This window comes from Rhinolophus sinicus, chromosome 3, assembly GCF_057876585.1.
Source record: "Rhinolophus sinicus isolate RSI-liver-muscle chromosome 3, RSI-T2T, whole genome shotgun sequence".
Classification (NCBI taxonomy): Eukaryota; Metazoa; Chordata; class Mammalia; order Chiroptera; family Rhinolophidae; genus Rhinolophus; species Rhinolophus sinicus.
In genome coordinates, this window is record NC_142503.1 from 161495423 (window position 1) to 161515609 (window position 20187).

General features: G+C 37.1%; 1 protein-coding gene across 3 annotated transcripts in view; it reads left to right on the forward strand.

Moving 5' to 3' along the window:
* Positions 1-19402, forward strand: part of GNG2 (G protein subunit gamma 2) — a 110119-nt gene extending 90717 nt beyond the window's left edge. For all 3 annotated transcript variants that reach the window (XM_019725693.3, XM_019725691.3, XM_019725692.3), the window contains one exon: positions 16124-19402. In XM_019725693.3, coding sequence (XP_019581252.1) covers positions 16124-16252 — 129 coding nt within the window. In that variant the 3' untranslated portion in view covers positions 16253-19402. The remainder of the gene's footprint in view (positions 1-16123) is intronic.
* Positions 19403-20187: the final 785 nt, after the last annotated feature.

The following is a 20187-nucleotide window of genomic DNA, read 5'->3' on the forward strand; positions in this document are numbered from 1 at the left end:
CATTGAGGTTTTAATTTGCATTTCCCTGATGATTAGTGATGTTGAGCATCTTTTCATATGTCTGTTGGCCATCTGCACATCTACTTTGGAGATATATCTAGTCAGGTCCTTTGCCTATTTTTTAATCAGTTTGTTTGGTTTTTTGGTGTTAAGTTGTATGAGTTCTTTATATATTTTGGATAGTAACCTCTTATCAGATGTATCATTGGCAAATGTCTTCTATTCAGTAGGTTGTCTTTTCATTTTGTTGATGATTTCACTCACTGTGCAAAAACATTTTAGTTTGATGTAGTCCTATTTGTTTATTTTTTTTCTTTTGTTTCTATTGCCTGAGGAGACATATCCAAAAAATATTGCTAAGAGCACTGTCAAAGAGTTTACTGCCTGTTCTCTTCTAGGAGTGTTTATGGTTTGGGGTCTTACATTTAAGACTAACCCATTTTTAGTTTATTTTTTTATATGGTATAAGACAGTGGTCTAGTTTCATTTTTCTTTTCATGTATCTGTCCAGTTTTCCTAACATCATTTATTGAGAACACTGTCTTTTCCCATTATATATTCTTGCCTCTTTTGTCATAGATTAACTGACCATGTAAGTGTAGGTTTACTTCTGGGCTCTTTATTCTGTTCCATTGATCTATGTGTTTGTTTTCATGCCAGTATCATGCTGTTTTGACATCAGGTATCATGATACCTTCAACTTTGTTCTTCTCAAGATTGCTGTGGCTATTCAGGGTCTTTGGTGGTTCCATATAAATTTTGGGATTGTTAGTCCTACTTCTGCAAAAAATGCCATTGATAATTTTTGATGGGGATTGCATTGAACCTATATTGCTTTGGGTAGTATGAACATTTTAATGATGTTAATTAATTCTTCCTATCCATGAACATGGTATATCCTTTCATTTATTTGCATCTTCTTCAATTTTTTTTCTTTAGAAATTTTTTTTAAATTTATTTTTCAATTATAGTTAATATACAATATTATATTAGTTTCAAATGTTCAACATAATGATTAGATATTTATGTGCTTTACAAAGTGATCACCTCAATAAGTCTAGTACCCATCTGACACAATATGTAGTTATTACAATATTATTGACTATTTTCCCTGTGTTGTACTTTATATCCCATGACTATCTTTATAACTGGCAATTTGCACTTCTTCATCCCTTTCACCTTTTTCATTGTCTTTCAGTTTTCCGAAGTACAGGTATTTTACCTCCTTGGTTAAATTTATTCTTAGGTATTTTATTCTTCTGATGCAATTGTGAATGGTATCATTTTCTTAATTTCTCTTTCTGATAGTTCATTATTGGTGTATAAAAATGCAACGAACTTCTAAATATTGTGTATCCTGCTACTTCACTGAATTCATTTATTAGTTCTAATAGTTTTTTAGTGAAATCTGTAGGATTCTCTATAGATAGATAATGTTCTGCAAATGATGACAGTTTTACTTCTTCCTTTCCAATTTGAGTGCCTTTTATTTATTTTTCTTGCCTGATTGTTGTGGCCAGACTTCCAATGCTGTGTTGAATAAAAGTGGAGAAAGTCTTATTCCTGATCTTAAAGAAAAAGCTTTCAGCTTTTCACTGTTGAGTGTGATGTTAGCTGTGAGTTTGTCATATATGGCCTTTATTATGTTGAGGTATGTTCCCTCTATCCCCACTTTGCTGAAAGTTTTTATCATAAATGGATGTTGAATTTTGTCAAATGCTTTTTCTGCATCTATTGATATGATCATATGATTTTTATTCTTCATTTTATAATGTGGTATATTACATTATAAAATTTAAACTCTTCAGCAGAGTATGCAAGGTTCTTCTGGCCCCTGCCTATCTTTCAGCTTCATCCCCTTCCTTTTGCCCCCATTCTAATTCCTTCATGGGAATTTCAGATGCCTGGAACATTCACTTTCCTCTCTACCTTTCTGATTTACCAACTTCGATGAATTTATGATTCCTTGAAGACTCAGATCAATCATTATATCCTTTAAGAAGTTTCTCCAGACCCTCCTCCTAAGGTTGGATTTTCGCTGTTTTTCTTAGTTGTTCATTTATTTATTTATCCAATAAATATTTTATTGAGAGCTTTCTAAGTTGTTAGACCTCATTAGGTCCTAGAGCTATAGGATGGATAGAGATGAAGACATGATTATTGTCCTCTGGAATCTCCTATTCTACTAAGGGGTTACAAAAAAATATGAACAAGATGTATCATTGATGCCAAAAAGATATGTAAGAAGCATAATTACCAAATATCATCAGAAAGAAGCCAACTGAGTCATACCCTGAGTCCCTTTGTATACAACTTGTAAAGAGACCAAATAAATCACTATTGAAAGAGAGACAAACATTAGCCTAATCAACTGAGCACCAAGGAGTTGCCTTCCTAGGTGATTTTCACATCCAAATCTCTGAATCCCTCTTGACGTCATTAGACTTTAAATTGTTGGAAATGTAGCTGTAGCTTGTATTTTAACATTTGTTCTGCACATCAGAGCCAGGCAGGCATGCTGTGGTGAAGTGTCGGATTATTTTTAGTTTAGCTGTTGGATAAAAGTGCAACTGTGTTGACACAGTTGTCAGCTAGCTGTTTTAGGGCTTGGTTATCTGCCTTTAGGAGTCCCTTCAAGGCTTCTGAGCATTCAGGTTTCTCCACCTACTTCCCATGCACAATCCTGTCAGTAGGAAGGGGCCTCTCTCTGTAGATCCCAGGCTGTAATTTTCCAGTGAGAGTAGTGACCTCTTCAAGCCATCATTTCTGGTAGTAGTGGCTTTATGTACATCTGGCAGAGCCTACTGTGGCTTACAGGGAATAGGTGGTAAGGGACACAGCTGGCATTGGAGCTGTCAAGGGTCCCTTAAGCAGGGGACGGCCTTATCCCTAATGTGGCCCCTAGAATAACTTGGGTTGCATAGAGTAGCCCTACTGTAAAAAGATCTGAATAGCATATTCATTTTTAAACCTTCTTGTTTCCTATCTTTTTGCATCACAGATCCTGGGAGATTTGGGCTAATGAACCCATTATCTGTTCATAAGCCTCAGGCATCTATAAATTATATTCTCAGCCTTTCTGTGTTTCTTTGTTAGCATATCATTCAGGGACAGAAAGTAAAGAGCAATCAAAGGAAGCTGGGAAGGGGTGGAGAGGGGGGTGTGGAGACTGTGACACTCAGATATGTGAAGCAGCAGTATACTCACACTAAGGTGAATGAAAGAAAGCTTGTTTTGAGAGCACAAGTTGAGAAAGCATGTATAAAAGTAAAGGACAGCAGGACTTCAATAAATCTATTTACTCGTTACTATATTAGGAGTCTTTGGGTTTCTAATAAGCGGTACCTAACCCAAGCTAGCTAAAGCAGAAAGAGGAGATTGATTGTAAAAGACACAGGGTGTTTCAGATTCCAAAAGCAGAAATGTAGCTGGGTAAGCAGTGAAAGTGAGAACTAGAAGGCCATCAGGAACTGTGAGTGCGCTGTTACATGTCTCTGCTTCTCTTTGTGTGTCTGCCTCTTTCTTTTCTGGGGAAGAAAAGATTTTTCAGCTGCCTTTCCCATGTGGCAGACACAAGATGGCTCCCAGGGCTTCCAGAATCAAATGTCACAGTTCCAGGTCCATGAAGAAAGAGATAGATTGATTCAATCCCTTTTAATCTCAATTCCATATTCCTAGATTGGCATCTCTGTTCTAGCAAGAATGAGCCATCTGCAGCTGCAATCAACTGACATTAGAATTGAACCACATTGTACAAACATGGCTCCTAGAATTAACCCATTCATGTGCATGGGAGGGGGATAGATATTTAAGGAGGGGAGGAATCACTGTAAACTGGGAAGATGCTCTTTGACAAAGGGTGTTGTTAACATCATGAAAAATAATGTAGATATAAGAGCAAAAGAAAACCAAGACCAGGAGCATGGGTGAAATGATTGCTTCTTTACAAATTGGATGCTCCATAAATTAACCCCACATAAAACTGTCAAACTTATTTCTCATTTCTCCCAAATGATCCCAATAGACCTTTCCAACTGGCTTTCCTTACCATCCCAAAATATGTTGTGCAAATTCCAGCCTCTTTGGTTATTCAGGTCCCTCAATGAGAACACCCTTCCCCTTTTTCTTTTCCTTTCTATTATAAACTGAATGTTTGTATGTTGAAATCCTAGTCCCCCAACGTGATAGTATTTGGAGATGGGGCCTTTGGAAGGTGAATAGGTCATGAGAGCAGTTAGTGCTCTTTTTTAAAAGAGACACCAGGGAGATGCCTTTCCCCTTCCACCATGTAAGGACACAGTGATAAGATGACCATCTGTGAACCATGAAGCAGGCCCTCACCAAACACCAAATCTGCCAGCACGTTGCTCTTGGACTTTCCCACCTCCAGGACTATGAGAAATAAATTTTGTTGTTTATAAGCCACCCAGTCTATGGTATTTTGTTATAGCAGCCTGAATAGACTAATACACTGTCCAAATCGTACTCCTCTGTTAGGGGTTCAGCTCAAATCCCCACTCGTCCATGAATCTTTTTTACCATTCTGACTATATTAACTAATCAATTTACTAATTAATTTTACCCTTACCAGATAAATTTTTTTCAAGTAGACTATATAGTCCTCAAAGTCAAAGACGTCATCTACTTCTTTGCATCCTTCGTGGTGCTGAGGTGCGCAGGCATTCAGGAAACACTTCTTTTTAGTGGGAGCTTTAAGTTCATGTACTAAGAGTGTCATATCATAAGACATTAGGGATTATATTCTACATGACATTTCCAATTACATTTATGGTTTGGGAAATTTCAAAGATTAAGGTAACTGGCTAAATAGAGCTGTGCTAATAGGAGAAAATTTAATGAAATATTAAAAAGAGCAGTATTGATCAGGATAAGTAAAGTCTATTATGCATTGTGTATGATTATAAGTAGCCAGCATTTATAGTATATCTTCTTTTTAAAATAGCTCAATATAAAAAGAACAGACTGATTTTCATACTGGCAAATATGTGTAAATTATTGAACCAAATGTTAACATTTCTAATGACTAAATCACCTTTCTGATGATTGACTCATGATAAATTGGAACTCAGCTCAATGGAAAGCTGTACTGAGAAATGGGCCAGTTAGATCTCATGCTTGATATTAGAGAGGGGACATATATCTTAGATTTGGGACTTTCCCGGTATTTTTCCAGAATTGAAATTGAAAGTTTTAACATTCTTTCTCTGAAAATACGTGCGTTCAGTTTATTAGGCAGAATGAGATGCAAGCCTCCTTATAGGCCAATTGAGAATATTTTGAGGGATAATAAAATTAGCATAGTATATCAAAGGACGTACAGAGGAAAGGGCTGTGTTCAAAGATGGCCGGTTCTAATTCATTTGATTTGCTAAAAATGAAGCAAAAAGTTTAACATTTAATTTAGTTGTACATTAATAATTGAGCATAAAACTTCATTTTTATGAGAGTTGGTATATTTTTTAAATTTATAGATATTTGTTAAGCACCAAGTACATGATTAGCCTTATGCATTGTACCTAGGAGCTAGAGAAGTAATACTGTAAAGCCTTGATAGTTTAAAATCTCTGGGAAATGAATTTTTCTGAATTGCCTAATTTTCAGGTCAGATGATGTCTCCCTTCTTAAAAATATAACTATTTTGGATGACAATTCCGAATGTCTTTCTTCTTTTATTAAATAGGGTAAATTACATATAAGGTACTTTTCTTGATGACTATTGTTTTTGAAAATTAATTATTCTTATTTCCTTTTTTAAAATATCCTATTGATATATACCATCAATTTAATATCACCTTGGAGAAGCGAGAAAGAAAGCCTACTTAGAATACTCACACATTATGTGACAAATACAAATAGTACATATTTATCTATACAATTATAATTTCTCTAGTATCATAGTCACAGTTTGATCCTGGGTGTTCTTCACAATCACAGTGGAAAGATCCATGAGGCTCACCTGTGGCCACTGGCAGTGATGCGGGACTACTTGGGGACGTGGGCATCTTGGTGACTTGCTGCTCTCCAGTCCTATGTTCATGATCTTGCTTTCCATAGCACCTCTGGTATTTTCAATAGAATTCCAAGGCACAGCGAAGAATACTGAGGGGGTATTTTCTTGCATTTGCTAGCGCTTAAGCTAGATGTTTAAGTTTTCCCTTACTTGAATTACATACCAGGGGTGCCAAAAAAATGTATACAAGTGGACACTTTGGTCAACGTTACTCAAGCAGTGGTTCACCGTATTCAGAAGTGTCTGGACGCTGATGGTAACCACCCTGAGCACCTCTTGTAATTGCAGAATTCAAACATGACTTGTGTTCATCTTTTGTTATCGGTGTATATTGAGTATTACAATGTTAATACAGTTTTCCTTTCTTAAAATGTGTATACATTTTTTAGGCATCCTCTGTATTAGTGATTCAAAGAAAAATAAAGCTTTAAAGTAGCTGGCAGCTTTTGACGTCAGTAAAAGGTCTTTCTAAACAAATGGCAGACCAATCTGCCCTGGTTTGAAAATGAAATGATCTCTTCCCAAAGGTTTGGCAGTTTCTTTTGCCTTCAACTCTATTGCCCAGCCTGTGACCGGCAATGTTCGATGTTCACTATAACTTCCCATTTCAAGCCTTCATCCCAGTGTAATCTTTGATGTCGTTTTAAGCAACAAATTAAAATTGTCATCCTGGATGGCTCCATTAATGCCGGCAACTTACCTGAAAGACTGATTGAGTGATTGCTATCTTTAATGCACAGGCATCGTCCTACGTGCATAGGCAATGACAACCTGTCAGTGCTTACTTCTTTGCCTGATGGCTTGCAAGCATTTTGTGACATCAATTTTAAGATGTGATTCAAAAGATAGAGTTGGGTGGAATTAGATAATTTGAGGTTATCTTAAAAAAATATATGTGTCTCAATTTCAGGATGTAATGAAGACGGAGCTATATCCTTGCACACTTTAAATTCTTGGGTCTGGTTTTTATCCTTACAGACAACTGCTTCTTTTCAGAGCGGTCAGGATGTCTGCCTAGAGTAGGTTCCTTTTTTCATAGCCTCCAATCACAGTCTGGTGGCCTTTATTGGGAATGTCTAGAGTCTCCCTCCCCTCACTCCCTGGTTCTCAGCCCCAGTCTGGTTTGGTGAGACTGTTGGATCCCTGGGTTTCAGCAGTTGTCAATCTGGGGAGATCCTTGCCATTATCACAAGTAAATTCCTTCACTTGCACATTAGTTTCCCCTCCGTAATCAAGGACATGCTCCACAGCTATTCACCCCAACCACCTGCTGGTCCTGAATCATCAGTCTTTATTCTCTGTTTCATCATTTCCATCAGCATACAAGCCTGGTGTTATTTCTCCATCTTAAATAAAATTTACACTTTTCCTCTTGAGTCCCCTGCTTTCTCTTCCAGCCACTGCCTCATTTGTTCGCTCTGCTGTGCAGCATAACTTCTTGAAAACGTTGTCTGTTTTCACTGTCTCTGATTTCCCTTTCTTTTGAAAAAATATTTTACTCTGGAAATAATCTCAAAGGTACAGGAATGTTGCAAGTACAGTGCAAAGAATTTTGTTTTCTCCTGAACGATTTGAGAGTAAACATTCTATTTTTTTATTTATTGAATTATATTGATATGTAGCTTATAATCTGCTACTGTCATCATTTATTTTGATGTTTAAATTGGAACAGACTAAAAAGCTGGCTATTGTGTTGTTTTGACAGCCTCCATCATTCTTTGAGTGTTTCCTTAGTTTTGGGCACAAGATGATGTTCTAGGATCCTCTTGTTATTTTCCTGCCCCAGCTCTGGACTCATCCTTTTCTCCAAAGAGCACTAGTTCCTTTGCGAGTGACGTTTAGAAATCAAGATCTGGATGTTAGATTGCTCATTGCTGAAGTATTGATGCTCCTACTGTGTTTCCCCGAAAATAAGACCTAGCCAGACATCAGCTCTAATGCGTCTTCTGGAGCAAAAATTAATATAAGACCCGGTATTATATCACATTACATTACATTATATTAAAGACCTGGTCTTATATTATAGTAAAATAAGACCGGGTTTTATATTAATTTTTGTTCCAAAAGACGCATTAGAGCTGATTGTCCGGCTAGGTCTTATTTTTGGAGAAACACAGTAGTTCTTCTCAGTAGGCAGAGCTAGAGAACGAACACACACACGCGCACACACACACACACACTCTTTTGCATCTATATTGATTTTTTTTTTTTAATTTACCAGCTTAACCATTTTTTTCTTAAATTTTTATTGGGGAGTATTGGGGAACAGTGTATTTCTCCAGGGCCCATCAGCTCCAAGTCGTTTTCCTTCAATCTAGTTTTGCAGGGCGCAGCTCACTGGCCTATGTGGGAATCGAACCAGCAACCCTGTTGTTCAGAGCTTGTGCTCTAACCAACTCAGCCACCCAGCCACCCACATCTATTTTGATTTGTCTGCCTGTATGTGTATAGGTAACCGTAAGTTTACATCAACACCACCAGGTCCTATCCTGCACCACAGGGTTCATCCCACCTTTCTACTTTTCATATTTGTAACTCCCTTCACTGAATAAGAACCTGGATCCTCTTATCCTTATTTCATTAACTCCCTGTAGAGAACCAAGCTCCTATTCCACAACCTCTCCTCCCAACATGGATGCCTTCACATCCCACCGAAACTCCCACAACCCTCACTGGGCTGCCCCTTGCATCTGACCTGATGTGGAAACCTACCTTGCTTGGTCCTACCTAATGCCTGTAAGATTGAATTGTTCAGGAAGAAGGAGGAGGAGGCCCCATTTGTTCCTAAACCCATTCCAGTGAGGCTTTTATTCCTATCATCCCACTGAAGCTTTTCTCATCAAGTTCACCAGTGACTCCAAATTGCTAAATCTAATGACCAATTTTCAGTTTTCATCTCACTTGACTCATTAGCAGCATTTGACATGGATGATGTTTCTTTATTCCTTGAAGTGCTTTCTTCATGTAGCTCTCAGTACTCGCCACTCTTGCAGGCTACTCCTTTTAAATTTCATTTGTTGGTGCCTCTGAGGCTCCCCAACTTCTTTCATAAAGTGTTCCAGGCCTCAGTCCTTGGTCTTCTCTTTTTTATCTAAATTTACTCCCTTGATGATCTTATTAATTCCCAAGGCTTTTTGTACCATCTACATGGCCTCAATTCCCAACTTTATAGCTCTGGTCTTGCTCCCTTTCCCAAACTGCAGCATTGTATATCTCACTGATAGATGTTTTGATTTCACCCTGTCTAAAACTGAATTCCTGATCTTCCCCGCAAAAACCTCTCCCTGAAGCCTTAACCAACTGAAATGTTGCCAACGTTATCTTTCCATTTGCTCAGTCTGAAAACTTAGAAGTTCTATTACTTAATGTTTCTTTTTTAATCACACCCTACCTCTAATCCATCAGAAAATCTCGGTGATTCAACATGCAAATGCTGTTTGTCTAGAATTATATGACTATGTACCACCTCTGCTGCTATTGCTCTACTATGAACCACTATCACCTCTCACTTGGATCAACAGTAGTCTCCAGGGTCGTCTCTGCTTCTACCCTTGATTCCTGTAGTTTTCTGTTCTCAACACAGCATTAAGAGTGCTCCTTTAAAATATAAGTCGGTGATGCCCCATTTCTTACTGTAGTTTTCATTCTGTAATATTTTACCCAAAGATTGATTACTTTCTCAACTAAGCCTAACTATTGCAACCTGTTCCCCACCACTATCTCCCAATACACACACTTTCAATCCCTTTCGCCCTGCTTTTTCATACAAAACTTACTACTTTCTAACATTATCTATAGCAGCAATTTATTATGTTTCATTTTCTGTTCTGTTTATTGTCCCATTGAAATACTATATAAGCAAGTTAATTATGCTGTGCTTTGGAGTAGTTTGAGTCATATTTCTTCATTTGGGGTTTGTTGAGGTACTTGAAACTGTGGGTTTGTAGTTTTCATTAAATTTGGAATTTTTTCCACCATTATGTCTTAAAATACTTTTTTCCCTCTGCTCCAGCCACTATCTCTCTCCTCTCCTTCAGAGACTTCAAATATACAGAGGGTGCCAAAAAAATGTACATACATTTGAAGAAAGGAAAAAACTACTAAAATTGTAATACTCGATATATGCCGATAACAAAAGATGAATACAAATCACGTTTGACTTCTGCAATTACAAGAGGTGCTCAAAGTGGTTACCATCAGCATCCAGACACTTCTGATTACAGCGAACTACGGCTTGAGTAACATTGACCAAAGTGTCCACTTATATACATTTTTTTTTGGCAACGCCGGTATATACCACATCACTTGAAGTTGTCTCATAGCTCATTGTCCTCTGTTCATTTTTTTTTTTTTTTACAGTCTGTTTTCTCTCTGCTTCATTTTGGAGAGTTTCTTTTATATCTTCAAGTTTACTAATCTTTTCTTCTGCAGTATCTAATCTGCTGCTAATTCCATATAGTGTATTTTTTTCCTCCCAGAGATTTGATATAGGTCTTTTTTTTTTTTTAATTTTTATTGGAGAATATTGTGGAACAGTGTGTTTTTCCTGGACCCATCAGCTCCATGTCATTTTTTTGTTTGTTTGTTTTTTGTTTTTTGGTGTTTTTTTTTTTTCAATCTAGCTGTGGAGGGCACAGCTCACCGGCCTATGTCAGAATCAAACTGGCGACCTTGGTGTTATGAGTACTGCACTCTAACCACTGAGCCAACCAGCTGCCCACCAGCGGCTCAGCTCCAAGCTCAAGCCGTGTTTCTCACTGGTCCATGTGGGAATCAAACCAGCGAACTTTGTGTTATGAGCACTGTGCTCCAACCACTGAGCCAACCAGCCGCCCCGATTTGGGCCTTTTTAATATCTTCCAGGTCTCCTTTTATCATGTTTGCTTTCCTCTATCTTTTTTATTATATGAACAATATTTACAATAGCTATTTTAACTTTATCCATATCTACTAATTTTATCATCTGTATCAATTCCGGATCTTTTTTTATTAGTTTTCATTCTCATTATGGGAGAGAGTTTTTTTTCCTACTTATTTCATGCCTGGCCTTTTTTTTTAATTCCAGAAATTGTGAATTTTATCTTGTGGTATGCAGGAATTTTTTATATTCCTTTGAATATTGTATTGCCATAAATTTTAATTTTGTTCTGGGATGAAGTTAAGTTACTTGGAAACATTTTGATCTATTCAAGGCTTACTTTTCAACTTTGATAGGTGAGTCCACAACAGCCTTTAACTTAGGCCTATTTGGCACCACTACTGAAGCAATACCCTTTTTAGGACTCTACTCAAACCTCAATTATGAAGTTTTTCTACTCTGGCCGATGGGGACACAAACTATTGTGGCCTGTGTGCTCATTGGGGAGTGTTTCACTTGATCCTTTCTGAAATTTTTTGCACAGCCTCCAACAGTCTTCTGCGACACATGTACTTATCAGTATTCAGCTAAAGACTCAAAGGAATCCTCTGGAGGCTTCCAGAGCATGTGTATGCACTCTCTCTCTCTCTCTCTCTGTAGCTCTTTCTTCCTGTTACTTTCACCTCAACTCAGTGACATTCCTCAACTCTGTTTAGGTACTCACTACCTGTGCCTTGGCCTGGAAACTCTTTTTAGGCAGTAGGCTGTGGCAATCGTAAAGCTTATCTTGTTTCCATTCTCTCAGGGATCATTGTCCTGTTGTATAACCTTTAAAAAAACATTTGTTCATATGTTTTGTCCAATTTTTAAGTTACAGCAGGAAGGTTTAATTGGTCCCTGTGGCTCCAGAATTGGAAGTCTACAACACTATATAAGTTCCACAAGGACAGGAATCTTTGTGTGACTTTTTTTCCCCTAATTATTCCAAGCCTCCAGAACTGTGCCTAGCATGTTAGTTACTCAATACATATTATTTTAGTGGGATAATTGTTAAATAAGATTATGTTTGAGAACTCCTTCAGCAATTATTTGAGTGTTTACTCTGTGCTGGGCACTGATTATTCAGTGGTGAATAAAACACATATGGTTCCTGCCTTCATAGAGCATAGTGCTTAAATATCAAACAGCAAATAAACAACCAAAGGTCATAATTATAAAGTATGATAAGCTTTTTTCCGTGAAGGTAAAGAATGGTGTGCTCTGAGAGAGAATAATGAGGAAAGTCATCATTGGATAAAGTGGTTGGTAAAGACTCTACAAAGAGGCAGCACTTCAGCTGACTCCTAAAGGAAGAGAAAAAGACAGCCCGTTGAGGCCATGGAGATAAGAATGTTCCAGGGAGTTGTATGTGTGAAGCTTTGAGGCTTGGAGATTTCAACAAATTAGAGGACACCTGTGTGGGGAGGGAAGAATGTCACAGCATGAATTGGAGCGATGGGCAGGCCCAAAGCAGGAAGGATCCACAGACTGTTTTATGATGTTTTGGTTTTCTACAAAGTATAATGGGAAGCTAGTGAAAGTTTTAAACAGGAGAGTGGTATGAGCTCATTTATATTTTTAAAATATTTTTTATAACTGCAGTATGGAGAATGCTACTCCTGGCACAGTTGTAAAAGTAGGAAAGTCATTTAGAATTGAGATTCTTAAACTTTTTTGTGCCCTTAAACTGTTTGGCTGTCTGTTGAAGAATATGGTCTCCTCAGAATAATATGTTTAAATCACAAAGGAAACTAATAATATTGAAACATAGTTCATCAGAATGTTTTTTTTAGAAAAACATTTATGATATATGTGTACCCCTTTATTAACTGATTATATAAGATCTAGTAGTGGGTCTATAATTATAAAGTGGATCAACATAAATGAAATATGATCTTTGCAATAACTGCAATATAATGGAAAATATATGATTTCTGTTGGTTACTAAGTCATAGAAACTGCTAATGTTATTGTAGTATGTTGGTGTATTGCCTACATCTATAATGGAAAGAAATTTCCATTTGAGGTTAGTGAAAGTAAAGATGTAATATTTTTATCATTGTAGTTCACAGACCACCCCCTGAATTCTACCCACGGATCCTGTCTTAGTCTGTTTGAACTGCTATTACAGAATACCATAGACTACATGGCTTGTAAACAATAGAAATTTGTTTCTCACAGTTCTGGAAGCTGAAAGTCCAAGATGAAGGTGCCAGCAGATTTGGTGTCTGATAAGGGCCTGCTTCATGGATATAGAAGGCTATATTTTCACTATAAATTCACATGGTAGAAGGGGCAAGAGTGCTCTCTGGGGTCTCTTTTATAAGGGCGCTAATCCCATTTATAGGGGCTCTGCTTTCATGAGCTAATCACCTCCCAAAGGTTCTACTTCCAAATACCATCACATTGGTGATTAGGATTTCAATATATGATTCTGGGGAGACACAAACATTCAGGCTACACAGCAGGTCCCTTGGGAATTCTAACTTAAGACGTTATTTCAGTAATCGTGGAGAAAGAAGGTAGAGGCTTGGATTGGTATAGTAGAAATAGAGATGGCAATAGAGGACAAATTTGAGATGTTTTTGGAAGAATCAAGGACTGAAAATGGAGCGATTGCCTAGTTATTGGGAAAATCTTCATGGAAGAATTAGGCATGGGGATGTAAAATCTAAAAGAAGTTGTGTACAAAATGTTAGCAGGAATAGTCAGAAAGTAAGATTTGCCAGGCAGATTATTGCTGTGAATCATTGTAAGGTACGGGACAAGGATGGAAGCTATGGGTTAGAAAGGTAGAGACTTCATAAATATTAAGTCAGCGACACTGAGACCATGACTCGGACACTCACAGGCTGTGGGACTTGGGACAAACATTTACCTTATGAAACCTCAACTTCACATATTAAAGATGAAGATAATAATAGTTTGTGATCCATAATATTGTTGTAAGAATTAGATAATATACTGTATGTAAAGTAGTTAGTACAGTTCTGACCCATACCAAGGCCAGGTAAATATTAGCAATTATTCTAATTACTGCTAGGATTCTGACATTGTTTTGGACTATCATTCATAAGAGATTGCAATCTAGTTGAGGAAACAAGATAAAACACATAATATATTTTGAGAAGGAAATCATTCAGAATCAAGCATTCCAATATAAGATATGAGCAATTCTAAGCTATTAATTTTATCCAGGATAGCACTTTCTGTTTCATAAAAAGATTTTGAAAATTTCTGCCACATATTTGTGTGTGAGCATTGCAAATGAGTAATGATGGTGCTGGATCTCTTCTTAATAAGTGAATTTTGGATATTATCACTGCCCAGTCTCTGCTGCTTACAGCTAAGCTCCTATTTGGTGTAATAATGACTATGGCTCAAACAAGTAAAAACCACAAAAAAAGTACTCAAGATTCTGAAAGTCTGTCCTTTGCTTTCATTTAGAGGAGCTAAGACAAGAACAGGCTGTTTCCTTTCATTCTGTCATAGTAGCATTTCATAAAGATGCACAAAGAATTTTAATCAACATTTGGAACTAGCCCTGCATTTGAGTAGTTTGTGTGTAGATGGTTGTGTCTTAACGGCAAAACATTGGGGCTCAAGGTATTTTTCTGCTGTTTACTTTGCTATATGACATTGAACAACTCATGCAATGTGCTGAGCCTTTAATTTTTCATAAAAGGGAGATAATAGTTTCTACCTCAGGATTATTGTATAGGTCAAAAGAGAAAACTTAAGTCAATATCTGGAACAAAATAGGAACAGAATAAAAATATTTTTATAAGCAATGTAATGCCTATTAAAGAGTGAGACTTTAAGCCAAAAACTACAGCAAGAGACAAAGAAGGTCATTATATTAATATATTGATAAAGGTGTCAATTCATCAAGAGGATATAGCAACTATAAATATGTATGAACCCAATATAGGAGCATTTCTATGTATTAAGCAATTATTAACAGACCTGAAGGGAGAAATAGATAACAGTACAATAATAGTAGGGACTTCGATATCCCACTTTCAACTGTGGATATATCATCCAGACAGAAAATCAATGAGGAAACATTGGACTTGAACTTAACTGTACTTTATACCAAATGAACCTAACAAACATATACAGAATGTTTAATCCAACAGCAGCAGAATACACATTCTTCTCAAATACACACAGAACAGGATAGGTCAAATGATAGGTCACAAAACAAGTCTTAGCAAATTTAAGATGATTGAAATCATACCAAGAATCTTTCCAATCACAATGGTATGAAATTATAATAGAAATCAATAACAGGAGGTAAACTGGAAAATTCACAAGTATGTGGAAATTAGACAACATACTCCTGAATAATCAGCCAATGGATCAAGAAGAAATAAAAAGGGAAATCAAAAAATATCTTGAAACAAAGAAAAAAAATGGAAACAAAACATACCAAAACTTATGGGATGCAGCAAAAGCAGTTCTAAGAGTAAAGTTTACAGTGATAAATGCCTACATTAAGAAAAAAAAAGATCTAAAATAACCTACCTTTATGCCTCAAGAAACTTTAAAAGAATAGATTAAGCACAAAATTAGCAGAAGGAAGGAAATAACAAAGATCAGAACAGAAATAAATGACATAGAGACCAGAAAAGCACTAGAAAAGGTCAATGAAACTAAGAGCTGATTTTTTGAAGAGATAAACAAAATTGACAATCTTTTAGCTAGACTAATAAAAGAGAGAAGACTCAAATAAGTAAAATCAGAAATGAAAGAAGAGACATTACAACTGATACTACGTAAACACCACTAAGAAGGATCATAAGAGAATATTGTGAACAATTATATGCCAATAAATTGGATAACCCATTCTCAGGGCTGTACAAATGCAGAGTTGATATATGCATGACCCTGACCTTGAGCATCTCCTTCAATTTTGTGCCCTAAGTGCCTTATTCCCCTCACCCTAGTCTTGGACCTGCTTGCAACAATCCTGTAAGGTCAAGATCATCAACTCCCTTCTTTGCAGATGAGGGAACAGAGGCTTATGGAGGTTGAGTATCTTGCTTCACTTTAACTCAAACTAATACCTGGTGGAGTTAGGATTTGAACCCGAATTCTTGAGGGCAGTTGGACACCAAATCCTGGGACTTAACTGACTGCATCTGCATCAGTGCCTCATCTAAAGTTCCGGTTGTTGTTTTCTTCCTTTCCAGGTATCTAAGGCAGCTGCAGACTTGATGGCCTACTGTGAAGCTCATGCCAAGGAAGACCCCCTCTTGACCCCTGTTCCGGCTTCAGAGAACCCATTTAGGGAGAAGAAGTTTTTCTGTGCCATCCTTTAAGTCTTCACGAGAAGCCTGAAGAGCCTTGGGGCTCCTGGGACACTGATGTAGAGTTTTTAGCAAAGTGGGCGCCTTTCTAGTCCACAGCATTTAAAGAGAGGGAGGAGAACCATCCTGGAAACTCCAGGCTATGCATGTTTAAAGAACTGGTCCCCTTTAGGAGAATGAAAGCCAATACACAGCCTGAATTAAAAGATCCGATATCAGCAGAACTGCCTGGAGGAGGGGACTATGTAAAGATAAAATAGGTGTCATGTCTTTTCTGCTCTCCCTCCCAAAACCTTATGTTTCTGCTTCATATTTAAAAAATAAAAATTGAAACAGACAGCTGTACTGAGCTAAGATGTGTATGACCTTCTTGGAATGAATATTGCCTTTAGAATACCCTTTGGTGAGCAGAGTTGTCCAGTGTAACTGCGATTCAGTTTAATGGCATTGATGTCTAGTCTTTGTGCCTTTGTTTTCCTTTTTCTTTTTCCTTTGTCCCCTATCCTCTCTCTCCCTTCCCCATTAGAGTAGTACAGAGATAAGGCTGGACTTGTCTGTGAGACTGATCTCCAAGGATGAGCACCCAAAATGCTTAGGGAGATGTTTCCTGTGGTTTATCCTCATGGTAATAACAAAAACAACAAACAAACAAAAAAATGCCAGTTGTCTGTGTTCTCTTATCACTATTCCTAACATTTGTACATGATAGCTTTGATTCTGCAAGTAAAAGTAAATCATGTGTTGTGACTGGTGCTTTCATATATTTGTGACAATTTTTGAGTAATATTGCATGAAAATGTCCCTATGTTACATCCATTCAGAAGTTTTGTTGTTTTGCTATAAAGTTTGGAATAGGAATGAGAGAAAGAAGCTGGGAAGGAGTATAACTCAGTATCTTGAAAACTGAGATTACTTCAGAGCCTTAGTGATGCCTAAAATACCTCCTAGTTATCAGTGGTATAAATGCCTCTTCAATATGTTTTCCAGAATCCAAAGCATTTAGGTTTTATTCAGGATCCAGGACAGCGTAGGTACCATCACGCAGGAGCAGTAAGGATTCACCATGAGTTGGGAGGTGCTTTTGTCAGAGAGTAAGAGCAAATTCCTTCTGTCCCTAAGTCACAGAAATTTTAGATTGAAAGAACGCTTTCTGTGCTCTTCTTAAAAATGTAGCCCTTGTTTGTTCAAGGATCAGGAGAAATAAACCCATGGCACCAGAGAAGACCCATTCTCAGAATCCTGGCTATTCGCCTTCCAGGGAGAAGGGGGCAGTATAGCCGGCAGAGCCAACTCCACCAGATGGGGTCTGGCTTTTGTTTTTTTCCACTGAGATGGTCTTTATGTGTCACCTATTTTTTTTTTCTCAATAGAATCTTTTCTTAGCTTTTGTTCTCCATCTTGTTTGATAGAATCTCTCAGTCTTTATTTACAGCTCCCTTGTAGCTAGAGCTCTGTTTTCCCAAGAGGTGATACTGAAAGTGATTTTTCATTGCAGCTCTAGCTTCTATCAGTAATGGGAGGCCCTGAAAGCCTCTGTTACTTTTTTTCTGCAACATTCCCAGGCAAAAGAGGGCCTCTCTTACATTTTGCTTGTTTTGAAATCCCAAAGATGGTTTCCAAATTAACTTTATTCTCTTCTTTTTCCTTCCTCCTGTTTAAAAAGAAGCAAAAAGGGATGAAGAGGGAAGAAAAGAGACAATAAAAATTCTTAATATGCCAAGGACAGATTTTGAAAGAGACTTGGTAAATATTTTCCTTAGCTCCTTTAATGGGCATGCTGGTAAAAGAATGAATGCATCCAATTAAAGCTCATGCCTGGGGTGGGGTGGGGGAGCAAATACTGAAATATTTGTGAAATGTATGAATGCATTTCTATAACCATATATTTCTGTTCTGTTTAAACTTTGGAATTTTATTACAGTCAGTGGGACACTGATAAAGATTTAGAGGGGAAAAACCCTGACAGAGTATTTACTAAACTACAGTATTGTACCATTAACTTAGTAATACTGTGGAATGAGCTAAAACCATATCCATTTTTTTAAATGAGCCAAAATATGAATTGAACATGTGGTCACATTAAAACAACTGTGAATAAACACTCTTTGGTGGTAACTAAGACATCATTATAAGACCCTGACGATTTTCATAATCCACACCGTTTGTTTTTCTCAAAAGGACTCTTTATATTTTCATGAATCTAGATCTTTGGAGCAATGAAAATGGAATAAAACTTGAGAAAACACCGTAATACTGCTCTGGTAATTAAAAGCTAAAGAAATTCCAAACTTAATGTGACCTTGTTTTAAAAAGGAGAGAGAAAGCAGTAAATATATAGCCCATCTGAAATTAATTTAAGGAAAAGGTTTTGGCTTTTTTCATAATTTCATGTCCTATAGTAAGGAATTATAATGCCAGAGCCTTTATATGAGTTTTGGCTTATTGATATCTTTACTTATTAAGGGGGAAAAAGCTTTTTTTGATTACTTATGCCTCTGAAGAGCTTTAATTCTTTTAGAAATTCAATAATCATTTTCACCAGCATAATTTTATCTTGAGGGGTAACTAATAGGAAAACTTAGTTTAATTATTCAAGGCCCTAATTTCTGTGTCTGATGTACTGGGTAGTAATGAAATCTGCCATAAAATTAGTTAAACAGTAAGCATAACCCTTATATTTAGAAAAAATAAACGTCACATCATTCTCAATATTAACTCTAGTTTTTTTTTTGTTTTCAATTTTAAATCTAATACTATTTCATTTAAATCAGAGGTTGCAAATCAGTACTTTTATCTGAGGCAAATGTTGCAATATTTGAAAGAGATTGCTTCCCAAGAAAAAGTCAAAACCATTTCTCCATACACTCTTTCACAACTGGAATTTTGAGAAATTGCACATGCTGTCTTAGGGAATTTATGTACTTTTTTTTTTTTTTTAATTTGCTTCTAGCTGCTCCTGGCAATGGTGGATTTTTACATATACATTAATGTTTTCCCAGCCCAAAAATTGTTAATGTTTTTCCTATATAAGATCTATGGAGTGTGTCTTTCAAAGAGAGGGAAATCCAGAAACGTTAGAACAGTAACACCTGAATGTGATGTGCACATTTTCATCCCACATGGACCATGTATTTGTTTTAATAAATGGAATTTTCAGACTCATTTCATATGCAGTCAATTTCATTGCGAAGGCCTATGGACCACCTCACCCATGGGTTAATTTGAGAAGTATGATAACGCATAATAGGAAGGATGCAGAAATAGGCATCCATTGATTTTTCTGTAGGGTTTGTAAATAGAGGTGCCCTAAGAAAGGAAAAACTCACATGAGGCTCTTTAAAAGCCTTTCTCCCTGGTCTCTTTGTCTCAAGTACAGGGCTTGGGGACACAGGGAGATGATGGGGTACAGTCCAGAGGTCTGGCAGGCTGGACCATGAAGACAGATGAGCGGCATTTACACTCTAACATACTGTGAGTATGCCACATGGGGATTTTTCCTTTAAAAAAAAAAAAAAGAAAGAAAAGAACACAGAGTGCTATTCTCCATAAGCTGTTCATGATTTAAAAGGAGTACTGGAGAAGATAAATGCTTAGAACTCCAGATTCAGAAGCTCCTCAGAGATATTCTTAGTCAAGAAAAGCTTCTGTATGTCCTTCAAATTATGCCAGTGAGTAATAAACCGTTAGTAAAGAAGGCAACGCTGGATCTCCTTGGACTTGTGCCGGTGACAGCAGCATCTTTAAACCTCTGAAAAAGGGGCTACTGGAGTTTGTGCATTTGTCCATTACATCACTATTTCTTGGACTGCTTCAGAAGCACCTGGGATCTGTATTAAAAAGGCAGACTTCAGACCCTGCACTAATTCAGAATTTCTGGCAGTAGCACTTAAGACTCACTGCATGCTATAGTCTGAAGACTACTAATTTAAGCACAACTGAGCCTTGAA